The sequence below is a fragment of the Bubalus bubalis genome, chromosome 16 (assembly GCF_019923935.1).
Source record: "Bubalus bubalis isolate 160015118507 breed Murrah chromosome 16, NDDB_SH_1, whole genome shotgun sequence".
NCBI classification, from domain to species: Eukaryota; Metazoa; Chordata; class Mammalia; order Artiodactyla; family Bovidae; genus Bubalus; species Bubalus bubalis.
In genome coordinates, this window is record NC_059172.1 from 620,889 (window position 1) to 643,198 (window position 22,310).

A 22,310-nucleotide genomic window follows, 5' to 3' on the forward strand; every position below is an offset into this window, starting at 1 on the left:
TTCCCCATTTATTTTGCTTTTGATTTCTTCTAATATATTTTTCATTTCAGTTATTGTATTCTTCAACACTTTATATTTTCTAGCTCTTTGTTAAAAACCTTTCCCTCTGTGCATCCTTTCTTTTCCTGAGTTCTTGGGTCATTTTTACAATCATTATTTTGAATTCTGTCTTGGGTAGACTGCCCATCTCCACTTCACTTACTTGTTCTTCTGAGGTTCTGTTTTTCATCTGGAACATGTTCCTTTGCTGTCTCATTTTGTTTAAGCTTCATTTTTATGAATGTGGTAGGTTACATCCCTCAATCTTGGAGATCCTCTGTAGGGGATAGTTTATGTATCCCAGAAGTACATCCCTCTCTCATCATCCAAGGGCAAGGGACCAGCTGGTCCCCAGATAGTTTCTGATCTGTTTGTGGACTCATTTCTGCAGGCTGTGGAATCAGTTTCCTTGCTTCTGGTGTCTGCCCTTTGGTGGGTTAAGCTGGTTTACAGGCTCATGCAGCCTTCCTGGCAGGATGCATTGGTATCTACCCACTGGTTGGTGGAGCTAAGCTTTGGCTCTCTGTGTAGGACTGTCTCAAAGGGCTATGGGCTCAGAATGTCTTTAGGAAGCCTGGGGTTGTGTGTCAGCCTACTTAGCTGTTTGGCTGGAGGTGTGCCAACACTGGAGCCTACAGGCTGTTCAGTAGGGCCAGGTCTTGGTGCTAAAGACCCAAGCAAGATGTCTGCCTCAAGGAGAGTTCATACAGATGAATACTCCGAGATGTCTGCCACCCACTCTTATGACCTCAGAGGGAACAGCTACTCCTTGCTTCCCTAGGAGACCTTCTAAGACCAGCAGGTAGGTCTGACCCAGGTTTCTATGAAGTCATTGCTTTTCTTCCGGGTCCTGGTGCTTGCAAGCCCTTGCATGTTCCCCCCAAGGGTGGAATATGTTTTCCCCAGTCCTGTGAAGCTCCTGAAAGCACTCCTGCTGGGCTTGAAAGCCAAATACTCTGAGGGCTCCTCCTCCTGATGCAACCCCGAGGCTGGTTAGCCTGATGTGAGGCTTAGAGCTCTGACTCCTGTGGAGAACTTGTGATATATTCTCCAGTCTGTGGGCTGCTCACCTTGGAGGTATGAGATCTGATCACATCATGAGTATGCCCCTCCTACTGTCTAGTTGAGGTTTTTTCTGTATGTCTTTGGATGCAGAGTATACTGAGCAACTTCACTTTCACTTTTCCCTTTCATGCATTGGAGAAGGAAATGGCAACCCACTCCAGTGTTCTTGCCTGGAGAATCCCAGGGACGGGAGAGCCTGGTGGGCTTCCGTCTATGGGGATGCATGGAGTCGGACACGACTGAAGTGACTTAGCAGCAGCAGCAGTCTGTTTTTTACCCATAGTTGTTCAGCTGTGATTTTGTGATTTTGGTGTGCTTTTGAGAGGAGGTGAGCTCAAGTTCCTTCTCCTCTGCCATCTTGTCTCCTTCAAGTTTAAAGTTTTAAGATACCTAAAAGATCTTGAAAACTATGTTTAAATGTGTAGGGATGGCAGAGATCTGCAGTGAGATCCAGTCTTGAGCCAGATCACACCACCAGAAAAGTGATCAGTCCTTATATAGTTCTCTTAGCTAAGAATCTGGGCAAACCTGAAGAAGCAGACAGGAAGCACAAGAAGATTGGTGCTTTGCTCAAGTCACAGAAAAGCCTAGTGGATGCAGTGCCTTTACTAGTATTATTATCTTTAGTAAGTGCAGAGATGTTCTTAGAAGGAGCTCCTAATATGACAGTCAAGGAAAAGGAGGGAAACAGAAGAATAAATAAGCTTCTTTCACTCTTTGACTCCCCAGGCATTCCTACTCCTGTAGCCTCCACTTCACTTTCCTAGCTTTCATCCCCCCAGTTAGTTATCTACAGCTTTAAGTCTTGATCTTCGTCTTTCAGCAGTCTTGTCTCAATTCTTGCAACTCTTCATTCTCCTTCTGTTCACTACAGTCTCTGGTATAGCTCACTATCCAAACTCATCAGTCAACAAGATTTGGCTCATGTCTCCAATGATAAAAAGACTACCAAGAGATTTTATTGAACATCAAGCAATTCTCATCATTAAAACAGCTATTATTACAAACACTTAAATTTACATGTATAAAAATCTCACATAGAAATTGCTAGAGTATCCAACAGAAGAATCAGTTCAGTTCAGTTCAGCTATTCAGTCGTGTCTGACTCTGCGACCCCATGGACTGCAGCATGCCAGGCCTCCCTGTCCATCAACAATTTCCAGACCTTGCTCAAACTCATGTCCATCGAGTCAGTGATGCCATCCAACCATCTCATCCTCTGTCATCCCCTTCTCCTCCTGCCTTCAGTCTTTCCCATAGATAGAAGAATGAGTAAATTCAAAAAGAGAACATTTCACTTAGAAGTATAAGGTGATTGTGATTTCTGAGATAAATACAGCAGATCCCTCTTGTTGCTACTGGAAAGATACTTTCAACTTTCAAAGATACATATGAGGATGAATGATTTCGTACTAAGCCTGAAAACAAACGTAGTGCTTGTGCTGGCTGTGAGAAGATAAGAATGAAATACTGATCTAGATAAAACAACATCACAATTCTCTCTCCTTCAATTCCTTCACCTTTCCCCTTCTCTTTTTCTGGATTTATTTAATACCTTTTATATGCAAGAAGTTATTGGTTGGTAGCCATTAGATGGTAAGAATGAAATGACAAAGTTCCTGATTTCTCAGCTTATATTCCAGTAGAAAATACAGAAGAATAATATAAGGTTATATATGATAAGGTTAAAGATGTCAAAATGGATTAAAAATTTGATCAGTAATTACAGGGGATAGGAGACTCATCTTAAAGTCATTCACATCTAGGAAGGCTTCATAAAGAGGTAGGACATTTGAAATAAGGACTAAGAAAACTGAAGGAGGAAAGCAATAGTCCAGGCAGCTTTACTTGTTTCTCTGTAACCTATTTTGTTTAACACAAATTGGGACAAAAATAATTAAGAAATTGAGACATTAAAAAATAAACCCAAACTATATATCATATGACCTACAGTTTGCTAATGTGAGCAAAAAACGGAATGCAAGAATGAACATAACATTTTTTGAGAAAATTATAAAAAGTTTAACAGAAGTAAAGTGTTCATTCAAGATGATATTAACAGGAAAATAAAGAAAAGGCTGTAGTGGGTTTGAAATAGCAAAGTAAAGAATTCTCATTAATTTTATTGACAGAAACATAGTCATAGCATTTTGGCTGGAAAGTACTTGTGACCTTTTAGCTGGCAAGACTGTAGAAAGTAATTTTGCCCTCACTCCTTAATTTCAGACAAAGTCTTCTGCTAAAAGTGGAAAGTTGTGTATCTGAGAAAAACAATAGGAAGCATGACTTGAGTTCTCAGCATATGATTTAAGCCTCTAAATTCAGCTTAAGTCAGTAAGTGCCCCTTTTCTGGAAGTCACTTTGGATTGTATTTCTTGTCTCAACCAAGTGATCCTTAATTAGTAAAAATTTAACTAAGTGATACACAGTAGTTGGTAACTGGGAAGACAGTGTAAAGCTAAGGGTGAGGTTTAGTTCAAGGTTTTGAGACTAGGATATTGAAATAAGGGAGTCTTGCAATACAGTATTTTTTCAGTGGCAAATATTTTCTATTTTATGTATGCAGAGTTTGAGATGATGGCAACAGAAACAAATTCAAGTAGAAGAGTCATTAGAATGTTAGAACAACAGGCGTGGTGTCTGGGGGAGACAGAGCACTTAACAGATATGTGATAGCATTTTCTCCACTTATACATCTAGGAACAGGGAAGTTAAACTTGTTCAAGGGGTTACATACAGTAAGTATGAAAGGTAGTGTCCAAATAAAGGCAGTTTATTGGTTTTGGATTTATTGTATGAGAAGTATTTTTCAGAGACATGAACTTTTGGGGACAGCTGAACCTACATGAGAACACTGATGACTTGTTGAGTTTGTGAATTTAGTCAAGCCACTGATTTATGTTAGAAAAGCTGGCATTTAGAAAATCTTGTGAAATATTGGCTGCCTTAGAAACTGTTCAGTTCAGTCGTTCAGTCGTGTCCGACTCATTGAAACTCCATGAACCGCAGCACGCCAGGCCTCCCTGTCCCTCACTGACTTCCGGAGTCTACCCAAACCCATGTCCATTGAGTCGGTGACGCCATCCAACCATCTCATGCTCTGTCGTCCCCTTCTCCTCTGGCCCTCAATCTTTCCCAGCATCAGGGTCTTTTCAAATGAGTCAGCTCTTTGCATCAGGTGCCAAAGTATTAGAGTTTCGGCTTCAGCATCAGTTTTTCCAATGAACACCCAGGACTGATTTCCTTTAGGATGGACTGGTTGGGTCTCCTTGCAGTCCAAGGGACTCTCAAGAGTCTTCTCCAATACCACAGTTCAAAAGCATCAATGCTTCGGCACTCAGCTTTCTTCACAGTCCAACTCTCACATCCATTTATGACCACTGGAAAAACCATAGCCTTGACTAGATGGACCTTTGTTGGCAAAGTAATGTCTCTGCTTTTTAATATGCTGTCTAGGTTGGTCATAACTTTCCTTCCAAGGAGTAAGCGTCTTCTAATTTTATGGTTGCAGTCACCATCCGCAGTGATTTTGGAGCCCCTAGAAATAAAGTCAGCCACTGTTTCCCCATCTATTTGCCATGAAGTGATGGGACTGGATGCCATGATCTTCGTTTTCTGAATGTTGAGCTTTAAGCCAACTTTTTCACTCTCCTCTTTCACTTTTATCAAGAGGCTCTTTAGTTCTTCTTCACTTTCTGCATAAGGGTGGTGTCATCTGCATATCTGAGGTTACTGATATTTCTCCCTGCAATCTTGATTCCAGCTTGTGCTTCCTCCAGCCCAGCATTTCCCATGATGTACTCTGCATATAAGTTATATAAGCAGGGTGACAGCGTACAGCCTTGACGTACTCTTTTTCCTATTTGAAAACAGTCTGTTGTCCCATGTCCAGTTCTAACTGTTGCTTCCTGACCTGCATACAGATTTTTCAAGAGACAGGTCAGGTGGTCTGGCATTCCCATTTCTTTCAGAATCTTCCACAGTTTATTGTGATCCACACAGTCAAAGGCTTTGGCATAGTCAATAAAGCAGAAATAGATGTTTTTTTCTGGAACTCGCTTGCTTTTTCAATGATCCAGTGGATGTTGGCAATTTGATCTCTGGTTCCTCTGCCTTTTCTAAACCAGCTTGAACATCTGGAAGTTCACGGTTCACATATTGCTGAGGCCTGGCTTGGAGAATTTTAAGCATCACTTTACTAGCATGTGAAATGAGTGCAATTGTGCAGTAGTTTGAGCATTCTTTGGCATTGCCTTTCTTAGGGATTGGAATGAAAACTGACCTTTTCCAGTCCTGTGGCCACTGCTGAGTTTTCCAAATTTGCTGGCATATTGAGTGCAGCACATTCAGGGCATCATCTTTTAGGATTTGAAATAGCTCAACTGGAATTCCATCACCTCCACTAGCTTTGTTCATAGTGATGCTTCCTAAGGCCCACTTGACTTCACAGTCCAGGATGTCTGGCTCTAGGTGAGTGTGAGTGATCACACCATCGTGATTATCTGGGTTGTGAAGATCTTTTTTGTATAGTTCTGTGTATTCTTGCCACCTCTTCTTAATCTCTTCTGCTTCTGTTAGGTCCATACCATTTCTGTCCTTTATTGAGACCATCTTTGCATGAAATGTTCCCTTGGTATCTCTAATTTTCTTGAAGCGATCTCTAATCTTTCCCATTGTATTGTTTTCCTCTATTTCTTTGCATTGATCGCTGAGGAAGGCTTTCTTATCTCTTCTTGCTATTCTTTGGAAGTCTGCATTCAGATGTTTGCATCTTTCCTTTTCTCCTTTGCTTTTCGCTTTCCTTCTTTTCACAGCTATTTGTAAGGCCTCCTCAGACAGCCATTTTGCTTTTTCACATTGCTTTTTCTGGGGGATGGTCTTGATCCCTGTCTCCTGTACAATGTCCATAGTTCAACAGGTACTCTGTCTATCAGATCTAGTCCCTTAAATCTATTTCTCACTTCCACTGCATAGTCATAAGGGATTTGATTTAGGTCATACCTGAATGGTCTAGTGGTTTTCTCCACTTTCCTCAATTTCAGTCTGAATTTGGCAATAAGGAGTTCATGATCTGAGCCATAGTCCACTCCCAGTCTTGTTTTTGCTGACTGTACAGAGCTTCTCCATCTTTGGCTGCAAAGAATTTGGCTGCAAAGAATATAATCAATCTGATTTCGGTGTTGACCATCTGGTGATGTCCATGTGTAGAGTCTTCTCTTGTGTTGTTGGAAGAGGGTGTTTGCTATGATCAGTGCATTCTCTTGGCAAAACTCTATTAGCCTTTGCCCTGCTTCACTCTGTACTCCAAGGCCGAATTTGCCTATTACTCCAGGTGTTTCTTGACTTCCTACTTTTGCATTCCAGTCCCCTATAATGAAAAGGACATCTTTTTTGGGTGTTAGTTCTAAAAGGTCTTGTAGGTCTTCAGAAAACCGTTCAACTCTGCTTCTTCAGAGTTACTGGTTGGGGCATAGACTTGGATTACCGTGATACTGAATGGTTTTCCTTGGAAACGAACAGAGATCATTCTGTTGTTTTTGAGATTGCATCCAAGTACTGCATTTCGGACTCTTTCATTGACTGTGATGGCTACTCCATTTCTTCTAAGGGATTCCTGCCCGCAGTAGTAGATATAATGGTCATTGGAGTTAAGTTCACCCATTCCAGTCCATCTTAGTTTGCTGATTCCTAGAATGTCGATGTTCACTCTTGCCATCTCCTGTTTGACCACTTTCAATTTGCCTTGATTTGTGGACCTAACATTCCAGGTTCCTATGCTCTTTATAGCATCAGAACTTGCTTCTATCACCAGTCCCATCCACAACTGGGTGTTGTGGATCAGCGGCTGTGACGGTGCAGGAGCGGCTGACAGAAGCTACTTCACGTCCAAGGTCGGGGTGGCAGCTGAGAGGAGTTACCCCACCCCAAGGTAAGGAGCAGTGGCTGGGCTTTGCTGGAGCAGCCGTGAAGAGATACCCCACATCCAAGGTAAGAGAAACCCAAGTAAGACGGCAGGCGCTGAGAGAGGAATCAGAGGGCAGACAGACTGAAACCACAATCACAGACAACTAGCCAATCTGATCACACAGACCACAGCCCTGTCTAACTCAATGTAACTAAGCCATGCCTTGTGGGGCCACCCAGGACGGGCGGGTCATGGAGGAGAGTTCTGACAGAATGTGGTCCACTGGAGAAGGGAATGGCAAACCACTTCAGTATTCTTGCCTTGAGAACCCCATGAACAGTATGAAAAGGCAAAAAAAGATAGAAAATGTAGGTATATAATTCTATAATGCCTCTAGGAAAAGATACTGTGTATAAGTTCATTTTGTGTAATTACAGCAAATAAAATTGAAATTTTTATGTTTGGGAGATTGTGAAACTGATCATTAGTATTGAGTTCATGTCAGATAAATTCAATATACAACGGGTTGTAATACTGTTTGCAAAAGGTAGTGAGTGAGTTAGTGAGTGAAAGTTGCTTAGTCGTGTCCGACTCTTTTCAACCCAATGGACTGTACAGTCCATGGAATTCTCCAGGCCAGAATACTGGAGTGGGTAGCCGTTTCCTTCTCTAGGGAATCTTCCCAACCCAGGGATCGAACCCAGGTCTCCAGTATCGAAGGTGGATTCTCTAAGTCTTGGCAATTATGCCGTATCTTAAACTAAGATTATAAGCTTATGAGTAAGAGGGGTAAGTTGAAATAACCTCAAACAATTCCATACTTACTAATTCTATTCCTCCCCCATCTCTGCCCCTGAAGTTAGAATGGAAGATTTATAGATTTGGATTTCCAGGGCCAATGGAAATTTTCTTATAGTTTACAGGGGAAATCTAATGCATGCTTATTTAAATCAATACATCATTCATGACTGACAATCTATTTGGAGGTATTACTGTGTCTCCTCTCACTATCTTATTGTCTTCTAGACTTTTGTATTCCATGTTTGGATTCTTTCACCTGATTCCTCCATTCTTACTTTATGATATACTACAGGTATGGAGAGAAGGTATATAGGGGAGGAGGAAGTTTATCCCTTATCCGTAATGACCCTTCTACTCAGATTATCTTAAATTAAAATTTCCAAATTGTTATTTGTTTTGTTCCGTTGTTAAGTAACAAAGAGGAGCTCCACTCCAATCTGTTCTCATTTTAAATGGAATATTGCTATAATTATTACTAAAGTCTTTTGCAGCACTAATACTCTGTGCTTCTGAATCTAAAGTCAACACAACTGAAATAAATCTATTATAGTATCAGTAAAGATATTCACATTTATTGGAGAATGTTACTATCTTAGAAATATGGTTATTTCTCTACTACAAAGTATGTGATTAGACAGTTAATTAAATGGAAGCAATGCAGATTCATGCACATTTGGCATTTGAGGGCCTAAAGTAAAATTCATGTGAGATACATATTTTTCACAAATCATCCTAAAATTCACATGGAAGCACAACTGACCTTGAATTGCCAAAGCAATCTTGGGAGAAAAGAACAAAGCTGCAGTTATCAGGCTCACAGACTTCAGACTATGCTACAAAGCTTCAGTAACAAAATGAGCCAGGAGGTAAATGGGCTTCCCCAATGTAAAGTCATTGGAGATTCATTCCCTGAAGAATGCTTCATAAAAGTTATTCACACGGGGGGTGTGATGCAACAACTCTGTCTCTGAGTCCATCCGTGTATCTATCCACACATACTGGACCCTTTTTTCCTCCTAATAAATAAACACTTTACTTGCTTCATTAAAAAAAAAAACAAACAGGCTATAAATTAAAATATCTACATTAAACTAGAAATGAGTAGCTTTATACAATTCCAACCATATGCATCAATAGCAGAATTCTTTTGCTGATTTTGGGAAAGGTTTTAAGTCTTGGATTATACTTTTCTTTTAAGAGAATCATCGTAACGTGTGTGTGTGTGTATCACTTAAGTCTTACAATTTTTACTGAATTTTCATTGGGTATGTCAGGAATTCAAACATCCTATTAGTATTTACAAAAAATTATGTTAAGAGTAACTTTTTAATTAAAACTTTCAGTCGAGAGCTTACTACTAAATCAAAGAATTTCATGGATATGAATTAAAGCTTTATTTTACCTCCTAAGGTTTTAAAACCTCTGAAAAGAATAATTTTGAAATTAAGATGTTCCCACAGAATTGGTCACTTACCGCTTGTCCATAATTCCTGTATGACACAGACTTAAAAGTAGACAACTCAACTATTGTTAGAATCATTGAAATAATTGCGAGAATTATGCATAAGATGTTCACAAGCATAGCACAGGTAAGCTAAAAAGAAGACACAGAGTAAATTTATTATACTCAGAATAAATGATATTGTTAAATAGTTTGTATTACTGAAAAAAGCAATCTAGTTAAAACTTTAATCTAGCTTCTAAATCTTTAGAATCTGTGTGGGTACGCTTGCCATTAGCGTGAAACCCTTCTCTGGTTTATATGAAACCTGATTAATTTGGAGTAAATATCAAAACATCTTCATACCAATAAGCATAAATCTTCCATTTGGGCTCAAAAATATTATATTTTACAATCTTCTGAGTCATTTGGAAGAAAGCCTTATAATATATTATTTGAACAAAAGGAGTTCCACATCAAAGAGAAAAAAGATGGAAAATGACTGCTTGTAGAAACAGGCCGAATAGGATTCAATTAATTTTAATCCAGGGTTTTAATTCTTTAGGGAAATCCATCAACATCTTTAGATATTAGTTTTTTATCTCTACAATCACAAGAGTAGACTAATTCATCTCTAAGGTATCTTTTAGCTCTGAGATTCTAAGATTATTTTCCTTCCCAATATCTTTCTACCTATAATATAGATGGATGTTTATTTTGAACAGATTTTCTATTTTGTTACAAGGTACAGTTGTGTTTCCAAATTAGAGTTAGGAAAATGAAGTTTTACAACAGAATTATGTCTATTTATAAACTCATTGAGTTCTATTAAATTTTTTGCTAACAGTAAAATTCATATAAGGTTAAAAAAAGGTATAACACCAAACCAAAAAAACAAAAGACCTCTATACTTAAACTTAGAAACCTTTACATAATATGACTCTAATATAGCATATCTGTCTACATTAAATTATCTGCTCCTAGATTTTCATTTAACTCCTTCATTTATTTTACAGATAGGGTAGATTCCTTTATTGTTTAGATGCCACTATGTTTTCATTAAAACCTACCTAGCTTTGTGACAAGTGATTTCTAGGGTACACTAAACATTTTAACTTACCTGGCGTTGAGACGGATACCATGTTGCTCTTATTATGGAGATTCCTGAAATGATAAACTGAATATAAAAACATATATTTATAAATACTCATTGATAATGCTCATCAACTTAAAATATATTTTAAACAATTCCCTCTTCTAAGTCAATTATTTTTAGACTAGTCAGAGTAGAATAATATAAAGAAGTTTCAGTAGAAGGGGTTAGGACAAGTTTACATCTATAGTAATGAAGATAACAGTAGGATCACTAACAATAGAAACATATAGGGGACAGTGTGCATAATTCAGACAGTGGATGTAGAATATGCCAAAGATGACTTATGCAGTCCTGAATCAGGGACCAAATTTGCTTGTATCTGCACATGCTTTCTAAACTCATTCAATTCTTACTTCTAATGCTATACTTCTGACTGAAATGCTATTACTGATTATGATTACTGTGTATATATCCAGATGTGAAAAAGTAGTCCGTGAATCTATATTCCAACTAGTATTCGTACAAAATATATCTCTTAACCGAGACTGTAGCCATTTTTAAGGTAACAGATGTTATTCCTATTTTTGCCTTTCTTTTATAAAAAGAAGTTCCATTATTTCATACCAGGCTACTTTGTCTATTTCCCAGAAGTGTAAAGCTATGCTATATTGTTTGAAAGTGGGCTACACAATCCCTTTGAAATATTCCTTTTGTCTTATCTGTTTTAATGGCTTTGACAAAGATCTAAGTTAAAGACTAATTTGTAGGAAAAAAGTATTCATACTACACCCCATATACAGGAAGGCCACGCTTGAGGTTAACTAACTACTGGAGGATCTCTTAAGTGCACATACTCAGCACTTCATTCTGTAGCAAAAGTGAGATTTCCAAGAAGACAAAGTGCAGGTAACAACTAGTTCAGAATACAAAGTGAAAGCACCTTGAGAATTTTAAACTAGTGCTAACTGGATTACCAAACTATGTGCTTTACAAAAGGCTTTTCAAAGTTTATGACCTAAATGAGAAATTTAGAATTAAACTATACCTAATTGAAATTTTAGATAACTTAATGTAAGGGATAACTATGATATTTTTATAACATGATTAGAAACACTGAAGGACAGCAATCATTTATCTGGATTTTACCCGCAAATGCACTGTTTTTCTCCTATTGTTTTCCAAGGCAATGCTTGGACATCTGTAAGCCGACATACAAGAGCAGAGGCTCCTAAAGGCGTCTTGCTCCTTTACAGCCCTAGCAAATGGTGGCGTCTGATCTACTGCCCGCTACCACTGGTTCTAAGCACGGTAAGTGGTTCCCTTGTTCCTTGTTCCTTCCAACCATGCTCTCTCCTCCAGCTTTGAATCAGATGTCATCAGATGCTATCACCCACTGTCCCTTCTGGTTGAAGTCATCTACTGATCCCCTACCTTGGTCACTCTTTGGGCGTGCTTAGTCACTCAGTCGTGTCCAGCTCTTTGCGACCCCATGGACTGCAGTCCACTAGGCTCCTTTGTCCATAGGGATTCTCCAGGAGAATCCAAGAACACTGGAGTGAGTTGCCATGCCCTCCTCCAGGGGATCTTCCCAACCCAGTGATCCAACCCACGTCTCTTACATTGGCAGGTGGATTCTTTACCACTAGCGCCACCTGGGAATAGTAACACCTTTCAAATCTCCATGTTAATTATCCCACTTTGTCCACCAACTCATGACCTGCAGTTTTACAGTTCTAATAATCCACTGACCCCATGTGGATCTATAATCTGAGCCCCTTACTTCTTTGTTATATTCTCTCCTTTACCAGTTTAAATTCTATGACCAGCTATTAAAAACGCTCACTTTTTTACATTCTCAACTCCTCTGCACCTGTCTTGATCACAGTTGTATGGATAGGCCAAAATCTTGATTAAACACAGTTCTCCTTCTTATTACATGCCTGCACCCATGCGCTGAACATGACCTGAGACAGATGTGCATAACTATCTTGATGCATCTCACTATGTAATCATGTTCCAAAAGTCTTTAATGCTTCATCAAAGTCACACTACTTTTCCACAATCCATGCACACTCTCATTTTTCCTAGGTGACCATTTCTTCATCTTTTCTCTCACATCAAGCAACCAACCTATTCTCCATTCACACTCTCAGAGCATGATCCTACTTTCTAACTCACTGAAACAGTTGAGGCCATCAGAAGGAAAGTTCTACAAGCTTCCAATACCCAATGGCCTGAAAGTTGTCCATTTTCTCTGTTCCTCTACCTTCCTTCCTGTTGCCTGCATTGAAACTATTTGCATTAAAGGTGGATAATCCTTTGTTGGGGGCTGTCCTTTGCATTATAGGATGTTCAGCAGCATCCTTGATTTGCCCACTGGATGTATACCCCTTAGCTATGAAAACTAAAAATGTTACCACAAAATGTCCTCTGAGGGGAAATATCACCTCTAGCTGAGAACCACTACTAGAGGAGAAGTATCCATGCTCCTATTTGTGTATTAAAAGGCATTCATTTCTTGTGTCTAAGTCCATGATTCTAAAAATCTCCCCCATCACTTATCTCATGTATCCTCAACTTTCTTCTGGTTCAGTGCCTTCAACAAAAGACGTGGAACAACGTACTGAAACAAATAAGCTCACCCTCTCCTGACTCAAGGTTCCCTCAACAGCCGCATCACTCTACACCACATAATCACTCTACACCACATGCACCAAAACCCTTAGATACACTGTCTGTATTTACTGTCTCTAATTCCTCTCCTTTCATTATTCTTTACACCAGTTCCAGTTAGGCTTTTGTCCCACCTTCCACTGAAACTATTTGGCAAGCTTACCACTGGCCTTCGTATCGCTAAATCCAATGGTCAGTTCTCAGCCCTTCTCTGATTTGACAACATAACAGAGTTAATACATTTGGTCTTTCGCTATTCTTTGTTTACTTGACTTCCAGGATGTCACACTCTCCAGACTTTCCTCTTACTTTATGGCTATAGGAAACCACAGAAGAGTGCAGGTGATAACAGATTTTAAAAATGTGTGAATACAGACTCATTGCGTGAGGACCCTAAGGCAAGGACCCAAGATGGAAAGTAACCAGAAATGGAGACTATGCTTACAATTCTGTAATTGTATGGATATGTGAACATATCCAAGGACAATCCAGCCTATGGTTGTCACTGTGTATTCAGTCCTATATCAATGTCTCTTATAACAGCACTGCTAAGTTAAAGGTGCTCCATAAATATTTGTTTAAAAAAAGGGATCTGACTTTGAATTATCAATATGGGATTTAGTTACTTAACTCTCCTGAAAACTTCAGAAACTCTTCCTACGTTCTACTAGTGGCATGAACATTATTTACTGAACGATTAAATAAAAAAATGTATTCTACTCACAAAAATTCCCCATAAAGAACATCCTGTTTTGTAAGTTATCGGTTCATATGTCCCAAAGACTCCTTTAATTTGTCCCATATACAAAATCAATAGGAGATACCACATGAAAATACAAAAGATGCCAGTCATAATCTGGACAGCCTACGGGAAGAGAAGGCTATTAGTACTGAAACCATGTAATTTATAACAATTCCAATAAGTGTTAACTATAAAAAAATTCAAAGTTTTTACAAAAGATGGTAGTAAAATAGAAATGCACATAACCATGAAATTCCTGGATTGGTTAGTCTAAAAAGAGGGCCCTAACCAGGAAGTGCTGAGGTTTACCCAAGAGGAATGAGCCATACTTGGAGCATCAGACTGTTCAGTAGGCATTCTGGTGAATTCTCCCATAAGAAAGTTGGCAGTCTGACTCTACTGCTCGCTATCCTCTCTATCAAGTAATGACGTGTCAGGAGAATACTGAGGGGACTTCTTTTCATTCAAGGCACACTTGATATGGACCTTTTTCACAAGATGCTGAGATGAGGTAGTCAACACAGACATACAAAGATACCCAAAGTAGACTAACTTACCCGAGGTCTTTCTGTTGGATAGGGGACAGGTTAGGGTCGGGGAGAATTATTACTCAACTTCAGTTTGTAAAAAGGCAATTATAATCCCAGGAAATATGTACCAGTAAATTTCTGAATTTATATGTAAACTTAATATTTCAAATACTAAGTCACATTTTTAATCACTCTTTAAAAATGTCAGAGGATACATTATTTTCACTTTCATTTTCATATAAACTTTAATAGGAAGCTATTTTATGTTTTAAGTTTGGTAGTTTCAGTTCTTTGCAAAACACGTGATCTATGAAACACATATGCAACTGATTAATATTAAAGAAAGCTAATATTCCTAATATTAATAGGAAGCTATTTAATGTTTTAAGTTGAGTAGTTTCAGCTCTTTTGTTTCTTTGTAAAGCAAGTGATCTATGAAGTACTTAAATGCAACTGATTAATATTAAAGCTGTGTTTTAGAGAAAAATTTTTGCATAGAAAACCCACTTTTGGGGGATAACAATCTTATGCATTTAGATTCAGACTTCAAGGTTTCCTCTGCATCAGATTTGGAAGAACAACATCATTTTCAAAGATTCTTTGGATTTGACTGGGAGAAAATCCTCTGCTAGATCTCAAAATCCTTGAGATTTTGGTCTTCTGCATTACAGGCAGATTCTTTACCATTACTAAATAGAAACAGTGCATGATCTTGAATTTAGTTAAAGTAAGTCTTACTTACCGCTATAACAAGAGAATCTGCTTCAGAGACTCTTGAACAACACGTACATACAGCCATACTACCAGCATCTCCTCTAGGTGATGATGTCTCTAATCTCTGGTGATTTCTCTATTAGCAAACTTCTACAAAACAGTACAAAACACAAATACAAGCTCTGCTCAAAAGAAAACACTTAAGGTCACTTCTTTTCTTACTGTTTTGCAATTACTTTCCCACACTCTGAAGCAATCACTTTCTTCTCTCCTTGCTTTTTTAGAAGGAATTTGCATTCACCTGTTTTGAGTTAGGTCTCCAGAACTGAAAAGCTTCCCTTTGACTAAAAAATGTTGATATATACAATATTACACATATTTTCTCTGAGTAGTGAACAGCTTCTCTGGATTATGAAGTATAAAGAAAACCTAGGGAATAGGACTGGAGAACGCAATGGCCGCCCACTCCAGTACTCTTGCCTGGACAAACCCATGGACGGAGGAGCCTGGTAGGCTGCAGTCCATGGGGTCGCTGAGTGTCTGACATGACTGAGCGACTTCACTTTCACTTATTACTTTCATGCACTGGAGAAGGAAATGGCACCCCACTCCAGTGTTCTTGCCTGGAGAATCCCAGGGACGGGGGAGCCTGGTGGGCTGCGGTCTATGGGGTCACACAGAGTCGGACACGACTGAAGCAACTTAGCAGCAGCAGCAGCAGGAAATAGGACTAGTACTAGAGGATCTTAGTAAAGCTTTTAATAGCTCATTTGCAATTCATAATCAATTCAATGTAACTCATAATGCCATGTTTGCATTTTTAAAACCAAATTCTTGGACTTAATTCATCATGGGCTTGTGACTTTTTTTTCCTTGACATATATTTGCTACCTAGTTCTTATTTCTATAAGATGGATTTTTCTTCCATCAGACAACTTATTAAAGTTGTTTCCACAATCCTAAACGCTCTTACTGTTATTCCTGCAGCTTCCCCTTGTGCTTAAATCACTTTCTTACTTATATGAACATTAAAAACCTGGCTAAATGCATCTCCTTCTGAGATTTCACCCACTTGAGGATCTGGAATAACACTGCTTAATATCTTCTAACATGGCATACTTAGGTCAAAAACATGAGTTATGTCACTTAGCCACTCAGGTGATCACCTAACAGATGATCTCAAAACTTTCCTTGGACCTTCCAGAAATGAGAGAAGAGTTTGACTAAATGATCTGTCATTCCCTGCACCCTTAAAATCTCATGAATTGATTATTTTAATGAAACCCTGGTTTCTAAATTTGATTTCCTGAATGTCTCTTAATTCTATAAAGTACAGAAACAGAAAAAGCCAGGTAAGAATACAAGAACTGTGAGAGCAAATAGAGAAAATAGTATTTTAATAGCTGAATTATAGCTACTAAGCTTTATATATTAAAATGTCACTTTTGAGAAATGTTAAAGAGTAAAAGCCTATAGGCAATGAAGATCAATCACTCTATCATGCTTAAATTAAAGACAAAGAACTATAGAATTCATATATAGAGTAATGAAGAAAAGTCATATCTAGACTGCTATTATTTGCCACATTTTAGATAAAAGAAAGATAATAAAAATAGTAAGCCTTTTTGTATGTATAGAAAAAAGTCTTTTCACAGTTTATAGTGGAAGCACCATGAAGTGCTTCTACTTGGGAAGTAGAACATTTAGCATCATTATAACTGCCATCGGGCCCCTACCAAAACCACTCCAAATGAAGTATTCACTAAAATACCAAGAAAAAAATTATGTGTGTTAAAAATCCTCAGCTTAACTGACTGAAGGAAGAGAGTAAGAAATGCTGCAGTGTACTCCTGTAATACATGATGGTTAGAAATTAAAGAAAAAATTCTACATGTGGTTAAAAACTAAAAGTAGAATATAAAAAGAAAATTAATGATTTATTTATTTTTATCTTCTGGTGATCCATCACTAAGCCAAAAAGCAGCTACAGGAAAGCCCCTAGCCATTATTCTCAACCCCATCCTCACCCCTTAAATTAGTGCCACACAGAAATTCTGGAACAATTACAGAGAGCTCATGTGGAGAAACCATTTCTCCATCTTCAGTGCCTCAACAGGGCTGCAACTCCTAACGGTCTTCAGAATAAAGTTCAAATTCTTTGGCAGGGCTCATAAAGGCCTTCATGAATTGCTCTCTGCTCAGCTTCTCAGCCTCATCGTGGCCACTCCCTAAGTTTGAGCCCTAACAGTGCTGGCGCAATATTCTCTGGGAAGCCTCTGCTTCAGGAGTCTGTTAAGATATCCCTCTCCTTGATTCCCTAACATTCTGGGCATACTTCCTATCACCATGGAGTCTCAACTTCTGATTTTCAGGACTGGTTCCCAAGGTCAGTGTGAGCTCCCAGAAGTCCAGGAATTAATTTCTATCTGTCCAGGGCCAGTCCTGCACTGTGATCAAGAGACTCAGACTTTATTAAATAAGCTACAATGAGATATTAATCACCTCCTTCCAGTCAGAATGACCATCAGCAAAAAATCTACAAATAACAAATGTTGGAGAGGGTGTGGAGAAACCCAGTTCCAGAGGGAGCCCTGTTACACTGTTGGTGGGAATGTAAACTGGTACAGCCACTATGGAGAACAGTCTGAACTTCCCTTAAAAAACTAAGAACAAGATATCATATGATCCAGCAATCCCATTCCTTGGCATCTATCTGGGGAAAAAACTGATTCATAAGGATGTTCATAGCAGCACTATATACAGTAGCCAAGACATGGAAGCAATCTAAGTGTTCATCAACAAAGAAATGGATAAAGAAGTTATACACACGTATATATACATACATATGTATATATATATATGCAAGGGAATATTCAGTTCAGTTCAGTCGCTCAGTCGTGTCCGACTCTTTGCGACGCCATGAATTGCAGCACGCCAGGACTCAGCCATAAAAAATAATAATAAAACGCATCTTCAGCAACATGGAAGCCCTAGAGATCTAAGATCGGTCTAAGTTAAGCAACTCAGATATTGAAAGACATATATATCACTTCTCAGGGGAATCTTAAAAAAATAGTACAAATCAACTTATTTACAAAACAAGCTCACAGACATGGGGGAAGGGGGAAACTCATGGTTACCAAAGGGGGAAAGGAGCAAGAAGGTTAAGTGAGGAGTGCAGGATTACAGACAGATGACACTATACACGAAACAGATAAAGATTCACTTTTCAGCAAAGGGATGAAGTGCAGTATCTTGTTCACGTGAAACTCAACACAATATTATAAACCAACTACAGTTAAAAGGAAAAAAAAGAGGCTGGTTCTGCGGGTGGCGGAGCGGGGGGGTGAGTCCCAGCCTCTGCAGACAGCAGGAAGGAGACAAGAATAGGGGGTGGGCATGGCGAGGCACTGAATTCTGTCTCCGTCCTTCCTTGGGGCTTTTAACACTTAACAAAGCTCAAAGGCAAAGCGACATCATTACCCCTCATTTTACTTGCTCACGGTCCTTTCGCCCTCCCTGGCCCAGGCCCTGGCTAAGGCGGGGGTCTCGGCGCCAGCAGGTCACCCTGCTCCGGAGCGGTTGTCCAGACTGGGTCCTCCCGCCAGGGCCCTGGCCCGGCTCCGGGGGCGGGTCTCTGCTAGCTACGCCCTCAGGGCCAGGTCCCCAGACCCCGCCAAGCCGGCATCCTGGAAAGATCAAGGGGCCCGGGATCCAGCCGGCCCTCAGGCTCCTCAGGCAGCGCAGGGCTCCAACGGCAGCCTGGTTGATCACGCGCTCCTGGGCCCTCCTGCGCCTGCGCGAGAGCGGCGCGCGGGAGAGAGGGACGGCGCATGCCCAGACTCCCGGCGCCCGGCCGGCCATGTGCGTCCTGGGAACGGCTTCTCGGCATCTCTAGCGAGGGCTGCTCCTCCGGTGAGGGCTGCTCCTCCGGTGAGGGCTGCTCCTCCGGTGAGGGCTGCTCCTCCGGTGAGGGCTGCTCCTCCGGTGAGGGCTGCTCCTCCGGTGAGGGCTGCTCCACACCTCCGTTTGTTATCTTCTCCCTCCTGGGGTGTTTTTCATACGGACATCCGCTGCAGAGCAACTAGAATCTCTGAGGAAAAGCCCGTCTTTCACCTGCTCTCTTCTCAAAGAATAATTTTGGCCGCAAACATATTGGAAAAGGTGACTAGCTGAGTCATTGACTCATGAGAAACGTAAGTAGCTAAAGAAGGAAATTAAATTGAGAGAATATTTAGTGAGACACTGGAATGACTTTTTGATTGACCGGCTGAGGTGAGTTTAGCTTTCAGGTTATTCCTGGCATCAGCTCTCTATTACGTGTGGGCAGTAGTTAAAACAGTGTTTATGAAGAGACACGTAAAGAAGTTGGAGAAGGAAATGGCGACCCACTCCAGTATTCTTGTCTGGGGAATCCCATGGACAGAGGAGCCTGGCAGACTACAGTCCATGGGGTCGCAACAGTTGGACATGACTGAGGGACTAACCACCACCACGTAAAGAAGTAGGGGGTACCAGCTCGAAAATATAGAAGTTCTGGAAAGGTGGATGAGGAAGTGGAAAGAAAAAGAGCAGTCATCTTGAATTAACGGACAAGTACAAATAACCTTGTTAAGCAACCATTAGGACTTACAGAGGCATTAAAATACGTGGAGAGCAGATGGCCTGCAACTCCTGAATGTTATGACTGTGATATAATCCAGGAAAGTTTATCTTGGCATTTTGGAAGTTAAAATTCAGGTTTGGGGTATAAATATTTAGTGAAAGATACAGCCAGTGAGCAAAACATTCAGAAAGAGAAACTGACTTTTCTTTTACACAGAAATTGCCCAAGTGCCACTAGTACTCTTTGCCAAACCTCAAAAAGTATGTCTTAAAGGTGCTATGATCTTTTATGATTATTGTAAAGCCTGAAATGGATTGTAAACTCAATAACTTTGCCTTTAGCCCCATGGCTAGCTTTCTTACATTGTGACTCTAAAGTCTCCTCATTCAAAAGAAAAACATATTGCAGGCTTTCCTAAAACTTTTACATTTTCTTTTGGTTGATATGTCATTTACGGTATTTTCAGTTCAGTTCAGTCGCCAAGTCATGTCCGACTCTTTGCGACCCCATGAACTGCAGCACACCAGACCTCCCTGTCGATCACCAACTCCCAGAGTCCACCCACACCCATGTCCATTGAGTCGGTGATGCCATCCAACAATCTCATGCTCTGTCGGCCCCTTCTCCTCCTGCCCTCAATCTTTCCCAGCATCAGAGTCTTTTCAAATGAGTCAGCTCTTTGCATCAGGTGGCCAAAGTATTAGAGTTTCAGCTTCAACATCAGTCCTTCCAATGAACATCCAGGACTGATCTCCTTTAGGATGGACTGGTTGGATCTACTTCTAGTCCAAGGGACTCTCAAGAGTCTTCTCCAACACCACAGTTCAGAAGCATCAATTTTTCGGTGCTCAGCTTTCTTGATAGTTCAACTCTCACATCCATACATGACCACTGGAAAAACCATGGCCTTGACTAGATGGACCTTTGTTGGCAAAGTAATGTCTCTGCTTTTTAATATGCTGTATAGGTAGGTCATAACTTTCCTTCCAAGGAGTAAGCGCCTTTTAATTTCATGGCTGTAATCACCATCTGCAGTGATTTTGGAGCCCAGAAAAATAAATCAGCCACTGTTTCCACTGTTTCCCCATCTATTTGCCATGAAGTGATGGGACCGGATGCCATGATCTTCGTTTTCTGAAGGTTGAGCTTTAAGCCAACTTTTTCACTCTCCTCTTTCACTTTCATCAAGAGGCTTTTTAGTTCCTCTTCACTTTCTGCCATAAGGGTGGTGTCATCTGCATATCTGAGGTTATTGATATTTCTCCCGGCAATTTTGATCCCAGCTTGTGCTTCTTCCAGCCCAGCGTTTCTCATGATGTACTCTGCATATAAGTTAAATAAGCAGGGTGACAATGTACAGCCTTGACGTACTCTTTTTCCTATTTGGAACCAGTCTGTTCGTCCACGTTCAGTTCTAACTGTTGCTTCCTGACTTGCATACAGATTTTTCAAGAGGCAGGTCAGGTGGTCTGGTATTCCAATCTCTTTCAGAATTTTCCACAGTTTGTTGTGATCCACACAGTCAAAGGCTTTGACATAGTCAATAAAGCAGAAATAGCTGTTTTTCTGGAACTCTTGCTTTTTCAATGATCCAGCAGATGTCAGCAGTTTGATCTCTGGTTCCTCTGCCTTTTCTAAAACCAGCTTGAACATCTGGAAGTTCACGGTTCACTGAAGCCTGGCTTGGAGAATTTCAAGCATCACTTTACTAACGTGTGAGATCAGTGCAATTGTGCGGTAGTTTGAGCATTCTTTGGCACTACCTTTCTTTGGGATTGGAATGAAAACTGACCTTTTCCAGTCCTGTGGCTACTGCTGAGTTTTCCAAATTTGCTGACATATTGAGTGCAGTATTTTCACAGCATCATCTTTCAGAATTTGAAATCGCTCAACTGGAATTCCATCATCTCCACTAGCTTTGTTCGTAGTGATGCTTTCTAAGGCCCACTTGACTTCACATTCCAGGATGTCTGGCTCTACATGTGTGATCACACCATCATGATTATCTGACTGGTGATAGACGCAAGTTTGATGCTGTAAAGAGCAATATTGCATAGGAACCTGGAATGTTAGGTCCATGAATCAAAGCAAATTGGAGGTGGTCAAACGGAGGATGACAAGAGTGAAAATCGACATTCTAGGAATCAGTGAACTAAGATGGACTAGAATGGATGAATTTAACTCCGACGACCATTATGTCTACTACTGTGGGCAGGAATCCCTTAGAAGAAATGGAATAGCCATCATAGTCAACGAAAGAGTCCGAAATGCAGTACTTGGATGCAATCTCAAAAACGACAGAATGATCTCTATTCGTTTCCAAGGAAAACCATTCAATACCATGGTAGTCCAAGTCTATGCCCTGACCAGTAACTCAGAAGAAGCTGAAGTTGAACAGTTCTATGAAGACCTACAAGACCTTCTAGAACTAACACCTAAAAAAGATGTCCTTTTCATTATAGGGGACTGGAATGCAAAAGTAGGAAGTCAAGAAACACCTGGAGTAACAGGCCTTGGAGTACAGAATGAAGCAGGGCAAAAGCTAATAGAGTTTTGCCAAGAGAACGCACTGATCATAGCAAACACCCTCTTCCAACAACACAAGAGAAGATTCTACACATGGACATCACCAGATGGTCAACACCGAAATCAGATTGATTATATTCTTTTCAGCCAAAGATGGAGAAGCTCTGTACAG

General features: G+C 40.1%; 2 protein-coding genes across 3 annotated transcripts in view; one reads left to right on the forward strand and one right to left on the reverse strand.

The window, feature by feature from the left end:
* MS4A13 (membrane spanning 4-domains A13) overlaps positions 1-18,662 on the reverse strand; it is a 29,587-nt gene extending 10,925 nt beyond the window's left edge. The window contains exons 1-5 of one of the 2 annotated variants that reach the window (XM_025265987.3): positions 18,574-18,662; positions 15,035-15,156; positions 13,745-13,885; positions 10,372-10,428; positions 9,285-9,404 (exon numbers count right to left, since the gene is read on the reverse strand). In XM_025265987.3, coding sequence (XP_025121772.1) covers positions 9,285-9,404; positions 10,372-10,428; positions 13,745-13,885; positions 15,035-15,091 — 375 coding nt within the window. In that variant the 5' untranslated portion in view covers positions 15,092-15,156; positions 18,574-18,662. Of the gene's footprint in view, positions 1-9,284; positions 9,405-10,371; positions 10,429-13,744; positions 13,886-15,034; positions 15,157-18,501 lie in introns of both variants that reach the window. The other variant, XM_025265986.3, reaches the window with a different exon arrangement.
* The window catches only part of LOC123329846 (atherin), a 42,805-nt gene continuing 38,900 nt past the window's right edge, over positions 18,406-22,310 (forward strand). The window contains exons 1-2 of the mRNA XM_045163039.1: positions 18,406-18,413; positions 18,465-19,170. Of these exons, the coding sequence (XP_045018974.1) occupies positions 18,406-18,413; positions 18,465-19,170 (714 nt within the window). The remainder of the gene's footprint in view (positions 18,414-18,464; positions 19,171-22,310) is intronic.